This window comes from Corvus kubaryi, unplaced genomic scaffold (genome assembly GCF_017639235.1).
Source record: "Corvus kubaryi isolate FWS band 111438036 unplaced genomic scaffold, C.kubaryi_AGA036_p1.0 133, whole genome shotgun sequence".
Lineage (NCBI taxonomy): Eukaryota > Metazoa > Chordata > Aves > Passeriformes > Corvidae > Corvus > Corvus kubaryi.
The window spans coordinates 26,619,602-26,634,439 of NW_024580667.1; the positions used below are offsets into that span (position 1 = coordinate 26,619,602).

Here is a 14,838-nt window from a genome sequence, read left to right on the forward strand (position 1 = left end):
TAAAGTAGGTAGCAATGCCTTTAACCAGTGGTAATCACTTTTATATTGGAGCCTGTTACTTCATCATAGTCCTGCAGCTTACATTCCAAACACTAGTCTAAAATGTATGTATGCTTTTAAAGAGGGGTACTACTACACAGAAGATAGTCAAGTTGGGCTCCAACTTTAGTAGACAGAAAACATTAAGATACGATTTTAGAGCACGAGCTGGGTTAGCTGTTGCCACTAAAAATGCCTGATAGCAAATGTATTGGGTTTGGAAGCAATGTCTAGAATTGGAACAGACCTTAAATAAGTGTTACTTTAGTTGACCTGATACATTCTAACTGGAAAGCTACACAAGTCTTAACTCCTAATGACTACAGAACACTTCTCACAGGACTTTTTACTAAAAGATTATGATTGATGGGATTTTCAGTCCAAGCAATTTCACAGCTTAAATTACTCAGAAAGAAAAAGCCAAAAGACTGTCTTGACTTTGCATTATTGATCTAGAACTTCCTAAAAATTTGAGAGGCAGATGCAGATTTAAAACAGGTTTCATTTAGCAAGCAGCATTGAATTAGAAACTTGTTAACCTCCCAAGTTACTTTCCTTTACAGTCTCAGGGCTTAAATATAACAGCAGCTACTCTATTTACCAGCTTAAAATTATAGTTTAGCAGACTCCATTCTCCAGTTTCCCCAATATCTGGCATCTAACATGAAAGCTAATCTGCATCTGTGCTCTAAAAGGAAGAAGTTATTTAACTTTGGAAGCTACATAGCAACTGCCCATGCAAATTTGGAAGTGAAAAGAGATTGGAATTTTTTGATTTTTATGGAAGAAATGTGACCCTCTTTCCTCAGTGAAACATTCTTACAAGCATGCAATAGGTGTGGTATTTCAACTGCTGCTGGCGTGATTCTGAAAATACTCAGTGATCTTGATAGGAGAGAATATTGCTCTGAGCCTACAGCACCCAAATTCATTTCCACCATGTAAAGATAAGCCTTTAGCTGTTTCTAGACATCAAGACAGACTTTCCCTTACTCATCAAAACCAGAATTCATTGTTAGGAGTTCTAGCCAGCTCCTAGAACAGTGAACAAAAGGAAAACCAAGGAACTTATTTACCTTGATATAAGTTGACTTTAGTTATATACAAACAATTTTGGACCCAAAGAAAATGAGTGCCAGATTAATACTTAAATTTGCTGTGAATGCTAAGTATAATTCATATTCTGTCTGGAACTAGAGCCTGAATTTCAGGACATGCATACAACATACAAAGTTTAACCACTGAAAAATACTGTAAGGCCTAACACATTTCACAAACTCAAATGTGTATCAGAAAAAGCCTTATTTATTGTTCAAATGCATAAAATGCTATTTATAATGTAATTAACATAATACATAATTAATTCAGGGATTTAAGTTTAAAATGTACAATTAATCGGTATAGAACACTAGCAAGAGTGTTTTTTTGCCACTGACAGTCACTTTATTTTGACGTTTTCGTTTCTGATGGATTTTCCCCAGTGTCCAGTGTCTTCAGCAGTCTGAAAAGGCCAGCTGCTTCTCGTATCCGACTGAACTCAATGCAGAATGCTTGCACTTCTATAAACAAGTCCTGTACATTAATAATTTTGTTTCTGATTAAAGACTGAAGAAAGACACAAACAAGACGGACCAGGCGGTTCTGAAACATAAGAGAGATGGTTTAATAATCCAAATAAATGTTTGCAACCACGTCAGTTAAAGGACTGTTGGCCCTCAGGAGCAGTTTAGCTTCGGCAGTTATCTTGTTCCCAAGCTTTGTACATGCTGCCCCTTCTCTGCCATTTCCCATAGTACTACTATATTTTAAAAATTGACTGCTTTATAGTTCTTGTACTTCTGGATGCAGGAGCCTTCTCAAGATTAATCCCATGCACAAATGAAGTACCAGGTCTACCTATGCACTGTACTTATGTCATCTCTGAATAAAGGCAGAGAGAAGAGATAACAGCTGAAGATGATGTCAAGATTTGGGTCTTGCTTAGGCTTATTTTCTACAATAACACCATAAAGAAAATTGAACAAGTTTCACATTTCAAAGTTTCACCATATCATCATGGAACTCAAGATAGGAAGTGACATCAACAAAACTGATTCCAAGCTTCCTTCGTGGAATGTGCTCTGTTGCTGAATTAGCAGATGACCCTTCTGCTTTGTATTGGAAAGACAGTTTCACGGACACCTAATCCAGGAACTCATGGCTCATTTCCTGCCTGATCCAGTGAAAAGACAGGATCTTGGAAGTGTTCCTCTTTCTTAAGAGCTACTTAGGCAACACCTTGAAGAGCACAATGGGAATTGAAGTGAAAGCTTAGGAACTGGTGCTTAAAATTTGTCATACATAGATCCAGTGACCAACCATCTGCTTTACACAGAGCACATTCTTCCCCAAGGACAAAAACAGGTGTTTATCATTAAAGTGCTCTCATACTTCACATTGTGAGAAAGAGTTGAACCCAAACCTTTCTCTAAAAGCAATTATGCATGTGATTGACGTTTATCAGACAGAACTGACGGATGTGACAGATTAAGCGTCCAAAGCATTTCAGATTATTTGACACTGAAAATAAGGTATCAGCTATTTTTCCAGGAACTGAGCTTACTACTGCAAAATTTGCTACTTAGAGAATTCAGAAACTGAACAACTTACTTCCTTCACTGCTATCAAAAGGCATCACATGCTTTCTCTGCAACACGAATTAGTTACACGAGTAATTTTAATAATCCAAGAACATGAAATTCAGCAAAAGAACAAATGCAAGGTACTGGCTGACTCCCAGTGTCTGAGGATCATTTCCAGTATTAATTTTTCAAACAAAACATCTTGTGTCTCAGCTGCTGTACAGGCACCATACTCATTAAAAAATGTTAGATCTCAAGATGTGCATGCTGCTTAGTGATCAGTATATGTTCCTTGACCCTCAGAGCTCTTTTTTGTCCCCTGTGTGCCTGAAGCACAGCTGCTACGTGCTCTCAGCAGCCCCTTTGAGTACAGTGTCCCATTCTGGGCATAATCTCAGCTGCAGCCCAGGTCTGCTGCTATTTTCCTACTCCACTACCAAATGTAATAGGCACAGCTACTCAGCAGGTCACAGATGAAGTCACCCATGTGTCTGGCAGAATCCCAAAGCAGAGAAACATCAGCAGCCACCAAAAGATAACACATGGTCAGTCATCATCTGAAAGGGATGAGAACGAAACGGGGAGATTGCCACTATCTAAAACCACATTGCAATGCTATCCTGTGCACTGCACATGACTTTCATTTCTGTAGCTTAAGGATATTATAGAGCTGGAGAAAGCAGTAGAGGCCACCAAGAAAGCTTAAAGGGAAAGAAACAGTCATCTTGTTGCAAGAGACTTAAAGAGGTAGCAGTCCTTCAGGATCTAGAGGATAAAGCTAAGGCAGGACTTGGGATTCACAAAGCCTTGGAGAAACTGAACATGGAACTGTTTTTCACCAATGATGTACACGAGAAAACAGTTCTACTGGGCAGCTGGTGAAACCAACAGATCCATTTAGGAGAGAAGGAAGTACCTCACACAGCATGTAGACAACCCTGAATGCCAAAGGTGTGTAAACCGCCTCAGGTTTCCCCTGACCCTCCTCAGTCAGGGATCCTTGGAGTGGCTGCAACTTCCTCAGTACCAGCATGCAAGTATGACAGTGTGGTGTTAGGAAGACAAAAGTTTTTAGGTCTTTGAGGAGATCTGCAAGCTGTTATTGGTCATGATTGAAGAGTGAGACTTCCCTGTGAGTTTTGTAACATCACCTCAGAGGTCTGGAATGGCAGGCACACTTGTATAGAAGAGAAACTTGAAGCTTAAAACTAAGCAGAATGCATACTAATACTGGGGATGAAGAAAAACACTCACTGAGTGACAGATAAACCTTTTGCATATAAGAACCCAGTCACCTAAAACTAGTATTGCCAGGAAGAAGTTTATGATGTCTACAGAAAAACAGGGAACAGTGATTACCTGTGAAGTCTTATAAAAAAAGTGAAGACCTGTCTATAAAACTCCATAAAGAACTGCATATTATGTTAGGAAAAAAAAGAAGTGCCTTTGAAATAAAGAAGCAGTAAAACAGAATAACTTAATGCTATCAGCCTTATTAAAATCATAGCACATACTTCACAGAGCAATATATGGGATACTTTTTCCTAACCAATTTATTGAAGCACTCACCTGCATATATTTGTCTTTAATCTGTTCACAGGTGGAGATACAATTGGAGATATAAAGATGAATAAATTCAGGTGGGAGATCAACTGCAGTAGTAAGCCTGTTCAAAAAAAACATATTCAGTGGTTCATGAAGCCATAAATCTAGTGTTTCTGTAGCAAAACAAATCATATCAGTTAGACCTGTGATATGAGTTTATTCCCAGTTCTGTCATATAGTACTGATTTCTGACAGCTTCCAGACATATTCCTAGTCATTTAAATTTCTTAACTAAGAGTAAAACTTTTTAAAACTCTGACGGCACAGAAGCTAGGTTAGATTGGTTTCTAGTACATCTGACATTTGAGTTGTCACTGTTTCTTAACTGAAAGAGCAACACAACTCTCTTAAGGTAACAACATGCACTAAATGGGGAACTGCTACAAGGTTACAACAGAATCTGACCAAAGTAACTCGAATCAGTCCCATCTCCAGTAGTGAAAGGTGGACAGTATGGAAAAAGATGCATGTTTTAGTTTCAAGTGCAGTTTCAATTTTTTGTCTTATTTCCCTTAAAAATCAAGTGTCTCCCTGTTGGCACTGAGTCACTCTGCAGTTTGATAAAAGTTCTTCCTGTGGTAGCTATGCAGTGGGAGAACCAGCATGCCTGACTGGTGGTGTAGCTCTCATGGACACACGTAAAAGCTCTTCTCTTGCCACTGTTCCTCCATGTTGCAGTCAGTAGCCCCACTTCAAGGCAGTAACTGCTGTCAGTCTGCACCAGTAGGGAGGGATTAATGTCAGAAATGTTTCTTTAGTTAGAAGATATTTAAGTTACAATTCAACTCTGCTTCAAAGCAACTGCTGATTGAGGCTTATTTAATAGTTCATGTTCAGTAATTGCCAAGAAATGGAAGAAAGTAAGTGGGAGAGATTATTTCTGTAAATTTGTGGGAATTAGCTGTCTGAGAAGTTTTCCCATTTAAGGGGCTAGCATTCTGTTAAGAAAACGGGTTGTACCTATCTGCAGAAATTCTTCTCAGTGAAAACAGGACATGAATGTACAGCAGGGCAGCTGTTTAACAACAGCACCTTTTGTTCACTTAAGCTGCATCAAGAATGCAAGTTGCAATTAAGCAGATTAGCCATGCAGCATTAACTGTTTGTGGAGGATTCTCACAATAACTGCCCTTTGTCCCACTGCAGTCTTCTATCTCCCACATAGGCATGCCTCAAGTCAAAATGAACATTTCCAGATGTCCTCATAAAACAAAACCACTCCCTCAGTTGAAAGAAAAGAGAGAAGCTAGGGATGAGGCTTTTTAGTTATGTGAAAAGAACATGAGTTCTTCATCAACAACTGGATTGTGACCCGTTAGGGAAGGTGACAGTCACTACAGTTCAAAACCAAACACATTCAGTAACTGGTCATTTACAAGTCAGGAACTAAACTTGCAGCTTCCTGGGACATGGGACATCTACTTTCCAGTGAAATTTATATATTAATCAGTAACCTGAGGTCTGAAGAAAACATTTAGATATTTTACAGATTGCAAGGACAGACTCTCTTAAGTGGCACAATTTTAAATACTATTTTGAGCTGAATGTATCAAACAATTTGATAAAATCATTTTCTAGTAGTTATCAACTCCAGCTGAAGTTATGCACAACAGGACATGTATTTGCCTATTCTTTTCAAAGTAGTAAAGTGTTTCTAATATTAGAGTAACACAGTGTTCTCTAAAGAAAATAAAGTTCTCCATTCTTGAAGGAGGGACCGAAAGATTAACTAGCAAAGCACCTGTGTAAGAAATGTGCTTTTTACCACACCAAAAATGGTATGCTACAGATAATTAGTATAAAATTATATTAATTTTAACAATTCTGTAAAATTATAAATAATTAATATAAAATGTAATATATACCTCCACCATCATATCTTTTGCTTGGGAAATTGTGGGAGTTTTTTCCTGTTGCAATTTTTCTGCTGCTAATGTTAACATTACAGTAATATTTGAAAATAGCAAGGCTGTAAAAAGGAACTTTGCAGTGTTCTCTCAATTTAGCACTGAATATGTTTGAGAGGTTCAATTCTTTAATACCAACCCACAACTAACTCTATAAACTTAGTCTGGACTAAAACAGGCATCACCAATAAGGATCTACAGGAAAAGCAAAGCCTTTATGAAAGAAACAGACTTAGTCCAGTAGTCATAGAAACCAACAAATTCCCAGCACACTCTTCCTCTGCAGGACTAACCAAAATACACTGAAAATTATTATTAAAACAGTATTAAAAAAACCCAAAACAACATAAACAGCATAAAGAGATTGAAAAGGGAATGATAGCTTGACACTGTTTTCTTTTACTGTAACCTGACTAGCTATTTCTTCTGTTCCTGTTATTTTTGGTAGTATTTGGAATGAGTCTAAATGCCATATGGCCAGCCTCACAATTACTTCATAACTTACATTCACTTCTTTATTTTACATACTCAACAAAACCTTATTAGATTTGAGATCGTACTCACCGATTTACAACTTCCATTGAATGTAAGGACATGTCCATGTTGACCAAGACAGAAAAATACTCCGTTATTTGACTAGACTGCATTAGTTTCAGCAACATTTCTATAGCTACTAAAGGATTGTTTTCAACCAGGTCTGGCAATTTGGCAGGAGTGAGACCAATATGGTAAACAAGCTTGGGGTCCTTTTCCAGTTCTCCAAGGAGCTGTGAAGAAGAAGAAAAAAATTCCTCAGTTGATTTTTCTTCAACTATTCATGTTACTGCTTGAAAAAACTGCTATAATACATCTAAGATCCATTTTAGATTTAGGCTTCTCTATTGAAAAGCACTGGAGGTCTGCTTTAAAATTTTTATGTACAGGCAACTGTGTCCATAAAACCTTTAATAATACATTTAAGAGTCCTTCATCAGTGGGTGGCAAAGAAGGGAAGAAAAAAAATCTACATGAAAAGTTTCAGCCTCCTTTTGTTTCCTGTCCAACAGAAGGAAATCTCAATTTCAAGTTCACTTGTCAGAAAAAGTACTGCAAATAAAGGTTATTTTATAGTGTCAACATAATGATTATGAAAAAAACCCACTGAAATCAGGGGTAATACTATCAAATTGAGAAAAAAAAATTCATTGCTGGTATTTCTGAAATAATTATTTATCAAAAGCTTTCACAGAAGCACAAGCAACTTAGTTATACAAAGATTTTTCCATACAGAAAAATGTCAGTGCCACTCCTGATCAACTGTAACTACATCCAGCCAATGGTTTGAACATTATCTTCCTTATTCAGACAAACCCAAGTAAAAATCCTTGGATTTTTAGAATTCAAAGTTTCCTGAATCCAAACACAGATCAATTAAAGTGCTCAAAGTTTTCTAAAATATAGGAGTTAATAGCTTCTTAGAAAATCATTTTAGACAGGAAAGTGCATCATCCTTACCTGTGTTTGCTGTGGGGAAGTCAAAGGACTTTTAAAAGCTTTTGCCATGATTCTTTTTATCTCAACTCCAGTGCTGTTCTTAACACACATTGACTTATCCCACTGAATTGTGTGATCTGGTTCAATTGGATTTAGCCACGCCAATTCATCCTCACATATATGGAGTGGAGGTGGTGGTCGAATAAATTCTGGTCGAAAGTGACCTAAAATGGCAACAACGTGAAATGTTTCCTTAAGCTTTGGGTATTCAGTTCTGCATCAGTAAAAAAAGAAGACCCCTCCCCCCCCAAAAGCCCCTATTTCTTTAAGCTATTGTAACACTGAGAACAGCATTACAATCCTGTTTGCCCCTCATAAAAACATTTATTACTGATTTTTAGTGATACTGTTACATCTGCCTGTTTTTTCTCTTGATTCAGATCTTTGTTACTGATCCTGTGGGTATTTTTCCCTTCCATAGTAACCACTTCCCTGGGAGGTGTTACCAGCCAATGCAGGTCTCAGTGAGGGACTAGTATCTGTTATTCAACAGATGACACAGAGAAGAGCTTGATGACAGACTCCAGATTTCTAAAAGCCTGGAAATGTGAACACTATAGAATCTGATCTAGAGACAGCCCGATGCAGTTTTGCACTTTCATTCACCTTAATTTCCATTTCATGCTTTGAAAATACCTGAATTCCATTACATTTTATCTGAAGTATAATAACACAGCATGTCGTGAGTTACAGAAACAAAGATGTGAAGATGCACATACTTTCTATAGGAGGCTTTGGTCCACTCACTAATGCTTCCGTGATCTGGGAAGCAACAGAGCTGTCAAAACCGGAGTTGGAAGAATCTGGGTCAGGATCGCTGAGAATGCTGGGGAAGCTGGCCTTGCTCTGTGTTGGCAACTCAGACTGACGTTCTGAAAGAAGAATATTAAACCATAAAATTGGAACAGAGATGCCTGGAATACTAAAAGTAGTGAGAAACAAGCAGCTTTAGAAAAGAACTAGCTTAAAAAAAAAACCCAGATAATATCAATATGAAATTTAGTACAGTCAGGCAGTCAGCAGTCTGACTGCCAGCTGACAGGCAAGGGACAGAGGGTATGCAGCAAGGATAAAGAAGAAATAGAAGTTAATCTGAAACGTAATCTTGGCCTTAGAAAAGGCATGTAACCGTTGTAATCTGCATCTAAAAGCAGTACATTGGTAGGTTCCCATGGTACTCCTGAAAGAGTTCACATGCTGTATCTAGTTTTGTAATCACTGCTCAGAGAAGGAAAGTGAAAGATCTACACAGATTCATTTACAGACAATAATGATCATATTAGACCTGAAATCAGCTATTCAAATGTACCCAACACATTTCTGTGGCATTGCCTGAGCTCCTTGTGCATTCACTGAAAAGCCAGAATCAGTGCTTTAGTGGAAAACAATGGAGTTTTAACTCTTATATGATTCTACAGACATCATCATTAAAGCAAACCTGAAAGGAGCTAAAATTGCTCCTTTAGAGGCCATAAACAACAGAAAAATAATATTAAGATTAGTGTATATACAGCTGAAGACTTGAAAAAAATGGCCAAAAAGAAAAATATGGGCATCAGTGCTTGCATTATCCGATTTTTATGTGCCCTTCTGTCAATAATCTATCACTCTTCTGTATCTGAAGACTTAATGGCTGATCTTCTATGTTCTCTGCGCTATTTTGAGAGATCCTGTTTTCCATTGCTTTGGAAAACTCCAAAGGACAAAAAGCAGAAAAATTCCCACTACAGAACACCACTTGACATTCCTCTCCCCACCCTGTTAACAGAGAACACTAAGCAGCAGATGAAGCCTTAAGCAATCTGAAGTCCAAAATTGCTGGTACCATACAAGAAATCCCTTGAAAAAGTTCCAGATGAAACTAAACACCACTCCATTTCCTGGCTAATTGAGTGAGTGCTGTCATATTTTGTGTACCCTAACACTTCTAAGCAAAGTGTGCTTGCTCCTTTTTGTGCAATCATGTTGACCCTTCCCAGCTGCCCACACACACGAACAAAGTATTTCATATGACTCCAAACAAATCTGCAAGAGACGCCAAAACTGTGAGTTACAAAAGGATCATGAAAACAAAGTTGTTAATTTTTTTGGCTTTCTGTCCTGCTTTATCTAACTATTTCAGATAATGCAAACATTAGCATATATGCTTACTGAAGCAGCACAGCAGGGTATGGTTTTCTGTTGAAGGCAACAACTAGCATACTTTTCAGTTACTTTAAAAAAAACATTTTAGAATTGGAAGTCCAAATGAGCTGGTGTATAAAACATATCTTCTACTTAAGCAAGTGTTTCAAACTTCATCACGTGAGTACTTTCATTTAGCCCTGAACAGAAGGGGTTGGTTTAACAAATGAAGTACAGGAGTGGGGGGAGAGGCATTGGGTGTCCTTTTTCTATCTTTTCATTTATAGTCTAGAACTTAAATCCATCAGTCAGTAAATCACAGATTTCTTTGTAACTTCATAATCTGAAATTATTAGTGATGTTAGATTAGATGATTAGTGATATGGCAATTCACTGATTTCAGATGCCTGTCTGAGCCCTTAGTTATATGCATTGGAGCTCAGAAGTTCAACCTCACTGCTTCAAGAATTAGGGCTGAATCAACAGCTTCAGGTAAGAAGAAGTAAGAATTAGAACAATAATAGAACCAATATAGCATCTTGAACTAAGACATTTAAATTTTACAAAATTAAACTGAAAACAAATCTTTAGGTCCCTTTATGGAGCTTTTTTTTTTTTTTTTTACAGGTAAAGGAAAACTTTGAGTCTTAAGGAAAGCTCTACAATGTATTAGAAGTTTTACTTTAATAAAAGTCAATTACTTCCACATCAAATAAGGGTTAGCGGACAAACAGTTAGGAGCACTTTGCCAGGAGACCCATCTCTGCAACTAGGAGAAAATAACTTTTTTGATAAGGCAGCACACTAGATGAACAAAAACATATTGTAGGGCAGTACCAGAGTTTGAATTAACTCTCAGACCAAAGGAAATAAACTGTCACAGTGAGCTCAAATTCAGAGGACAAGTATTTTTATTTCCTTTACAAAAAGGATTGGGAGAGAGAAATTGATAGAAAAAAATCAAATGCTTTCTAAATTATTACATTTGATTTTACAGGTATGTGCTAAAGAAGTCAAAATCATCCTGCTCTGAACAGCCCTGAATTCATCTCAAGGACCAAACTTTCGAAGAGGTACCAAGTGCTACAGCTGTTACATTCTGTACATCATGGGGAATTGGTACAAACACAACACTTCAAACATTGCATCTTAGTGTCATCATCCTGCACCAGCCTCATCCTGCATATTGAATCACTAGGAGAAATATACTGAAGACTAGTGAAAAAATCACAGACTTCCCAAAACACAACAAACAGACAGAAGAAGCACCATGATTTTAAAACAAGTAGAAGATTTATCGTCTAAGAAAGTGATTAGAAAGCAGACAGTTTTTCTGGGGACCTACAGCAAGAAGTCTGAGAAAGACAGCACAGAGCTTTTTCAGATGCAGCTGGTTTTGTTACATAACTTCTACAGCTGCTCATAAGCAATTGTGCACTTTTACTGGATTATGTAAACAGTGATATAAATCTTATAAAAGCACCATTAATGACTTTGTAGTCTACTTTCAGCCATCATTGTCTTCTATTTTAAAATAAAGTATGTAGCCTAGAATACCCATTCACCCAACCAGTTTTGAGGTTGCCCAGAGAAGCTGTGGATCCCCATCCCTGGAAGTGTCCAAGTCCAAGCTGGATGGGGCTTTGAGCAACCTGGTCTAGTAGAAGGTGTCCATGTCCATGGTGGGTGAAGGTGGAAGGAGATAATTTTTACGGTCCTTTCCAACCCAAAGCATTCTGTGATTGAATGATTTCATTTTTAACGAGAACAAACTATTCAGAAGGCAAACACAGTACCAAGGGGAAAACAAATAAAAACAAATTTAAAAAACTCTAAGCTTCTTAAGGCATGACATATGCCTTGCACCAAAAACCACAAGTTACCTGAAGCTTCACAAAACCTGAATTCGCTAAGATATTCTACAAAATACAGACAGGATGAACACAACAAGAACCAGAAAGGTTTGTCTCGCCCACAATGGTATGTTAGGGTGTTCAATTTGCATTTTCAAACGATCCCACAGTCTGGAAATAGCAGCTAAGGAGGACCCTAGAAGACATTTGTAGACTGTGAACAAGGGACAGTGTGCCACAGCTTTACCAGTCAATGTCAGAGTCCACAGAAAAAAATGACAATACCAAGATACAACTGCAGGACAGAGGAAGTCTAAATGGTGCCTGACCTCAGAGCAGTAAATCGCATTGTACAGATATAGAACTGGGATGGTCAGTTTTCAAGCAAGCAGGTCTACTGGCACATACCTAGGGAAAAAGGAATTTTTTTGTGTTTAAACTGGTTCCTTGTTTCCAGCAATATATAATATTTCATATTAGCTCCAGATGTGACATGAACAATCATGTTCTTCCTCCTGTTCTCCTGTCAAAGGATAAGCATCACGCTGCTTTTCTTTTCAATCTAGTAAAACTGGATCATTTTCCAACTCTTGAGCTAACACTGCAAGGTCTGACTTTGCAATAAGCTGAAGATATAATTTTAACAGTCAATTTTCCAGGTACAGCTGAAGTACTGGTATGTAATAGTAGTGTGACAGTTATGCTGGTTCTCTCATAAAAGAAATACTGCAAAGGGTAAAAAGGGATGGAAATTCAGAAAAAAACCCATACAAATAACTAAAACAAAGCAAACAAACAAAAAAACCCACCAAAACCATCCCCCCCCCCAAAAAACCATTCCTAAAAAACCCTGCAAAGCTTTAGATGAAAGTCTTTCTATCCTTGTAAAATATTCTTGTGCTTAAGGCAATGATGTATATGCTTTAAAAACTACTTGTTAAGAAGGATGAAAAATTTAGGATGTAATCTCTGCCTGAAGTTTCTCTAAGTGCTTGAACATAGGCTTGAAGACCCTAAAGCATAATTCAAGCTTTTTCATATTCAGTTGAAATGAAACACTCATTACCTCAGAGTCAATGAGACAGCTCTCCAAGGAGAGCTTCCACTCCTAAGAGAACCACAGGGACAAACCTTCCATACCTGCTAATGCCAGCTGCAGCCCACTGATATCCACTGACTGGGCCATGTTCCCCACATCCATTGCAGCGATCTGCCGAGGAGTCTTCTTGAACAGCTCTCTAGGAGGGGCCAACATCAGTTGGGAAAGGAAGAATTTTTCTGGAGGAGTTATAGGAGGTAAGAAGCCTGTGGAGACACAGTGAAAAACAATCCATGGGTTTTATGTAGGAGCATTAACAGTTTCTGTGCTCTTCATGTCTAACAAGCAAAACTAAGACACAAACTGATCTATTATTTATGGCAAGGTAGGTGGAGCTAGAGAGTCTGTGTGGCCACATACAAAACTGTTTTAATGCAAAATACAGCACTACATGATCAGTATTACACATCATGGCATGCAACAGCTGATGCTAAGTCACTCATGGTGGTTCATTCACACACTTTCCACTCCAGACAACCAATCAGCTATTAAGTATAACCTGACATTGCAATTCACAGAATCAGAGAATGGTTGGAAGGGCTTAAAGGGTTGGGTTGGAAGGGATCTGAAAGACCATCCAGCTCCAAAACCCTGCCATGGGCAGGGACACCTGCACCTAACACCTGCCCCTAGACCAGGTTGCTCGGAGCTCCATCCAGCCTGGCCTTGAACACTTGCAGGGATGGAGCATCCACAGATTCTCTGGGCAGCCTGTTCCAGTGCTCCAGCCCTCTAACCAACTTGGTGGCCCTTCTCTGGGCTCTCTCCAACAGGTTATTTTTTTTTTAGAAACTGATTTACTCAACACTGGTAGTGTCATATTTACTGAAGAGGAAAAAAGTGTTACACTCATGTATTTCTCTCTAAGAGGTTTCACAGCTTTAAGGCTGTCAGAAGCCTCCTATAATTTCCAGCTTTTTGTGACAGCTTTCTCCCAAAAAATTCCGTGTTATCACAGAATCAGTTAGATTGGAAAAGACCTCTTAGATCATCGAGTCCAACTTGTGACTGAACACCACCTTGTCAACTAGACCAGGGCACCAAATGCCACGTCCAGTCTTTCCTTAAGCACCTCCAGGGACAGTGACTGCACCACCTCCCTGGACAGCCCATTCCAATGTCTAATCACCCTTTTTGTGGAGAAATCCCTCATGTCCAACCTAAACCTCTCCTGGTGCAGCTTTATACTATGTCCTCTTGTCCTGGTTGTCCGCTGGTTGCCTGGGAGAAGAGGCCGTCCCCCACCTGGCTACAACCTCCTTTCAGGTGGGAGTAGAGAGTGATAAGGTACCCCGAGCCTCCTCTTGTCCAGGCTAAACAGCCCCAGCCCCCGGACGCAGCTCTAGAGAGCTCTAAGGTCCAAGCAAGCGGCCTGGCTGACACGAAGCCTAGAGACGCTGCCCGTGCAGGATTCCCACCGCTTTCTCCAGGAGGGCTCCCGTGCCGCCCGCCTGCCCCCGCTCCCCGCCGCGCTGGGACACACCTGAGAGCGGGGTGCGCTCCGCCTCGTCGCCGCCGCGCTCGGGCGCGGGGTTGAGGAGGTGGGCGAAGACGGCGGCGAAGGGGTTGGCGGCGAGGGGCTCGGTGCGGTACATCTCCCAGAGCAGGTAGAGCGCGGTGAGGCGCTGCGCGGGGCTGGGCAGCAGGTCGGGCTGCTGCAGCAGCAGGACGAGCACGGAGCCCAGCCGGAAGTGCTCGGCCTTCCCGAAGTAGTGGTGGAAGGCGCTGGAGAGCCCCTCGAAGGTGCTACCGCCCGCCTCCTCCGACACGATGCTCAGCAGGCTCGACAGCTCCTTCGGCGACAGGCTCATCCTGCCGCCCGCCGCCGCCTCGCCCGCCTCTGCTCCCCCCTGCGTGCCGGGCGCCGGGCTGCCCCCGCCCCCGGGCATCCGACCGCAACCGCCGCCGCTCCGGCCCCGGCGCTCCTCACCGGCCGCACTTTACGGCGCTGCCGCGAAAGGCGCCCGGGGCGTTACGGCCCGGGCTGCGGGGAGGCGCGCGCGCGCCCGCGCAGCCCGGCGCCCGGCACGCAGGGGGGAGCAGAGGCGGGCGAGGCG

At 40.3% G+C, this 14,838-nt stretch overlaps 1 protein-coding gene across 1 annotated transcript; it reads right to left on the reverse strand.

Annotated features, from left to right (window-relative positions):
* Positions 1-1,326: 1,326 nt before the first annotated feature.
* On the reverse strand, positions 1,327-14,727 carry CNOT11 (CCR4-NOT transcription complex subunit 11). Its single transcript, XM_042040361.1, has 7 exons — positions 14,265-14,727; positions 12,823-12,987; positions 8,425-8,577; positions 7,667-7,869; positions 6,737-6,939; positions 4,230-4,326; positions 1,327-1,680 (listed from the first exon to the last, which is right to left on the reverse strand). Exons 1-7 carry the CDS (start codon positions 14,668-14,670, stop codon positions 1,483-1,485), a joined length of 1,425 nt encoding a protein of 474 aa, XP_041896295.1. The 5' UTR covers positions 14,671-14,727; the 3' UTR covers positions 1,327-1,482.
* Positions 14,728-14,838: the final 111 nt, after the last annotated feature.

Bases quoted from the DNA above. Each gene is read 5' to 3' on its own strand.
- CNOT11 (XM_042040361.1), bottom strand. From the start codon at position 14,670: ATGCCCGGGGGCGGGGGCAGCCCGGCGCCCGGCACGCAGGGGGGAGCA. The intron at 7,870-8,424 runs GTATGTGCATCT...TTGCCATTTTAG, and splicing joins ACCAAAGCCTCCTATAGAAA to GTCACTTTCGACCAGAATTT. The intron at 1,681-4,229 runs GTGAGTGCTTCA...CTTATGTTTCAG, and splicing joins TTAAAGACAAATATATGCAG to AACCGCCTGGTCCGTCTTGT.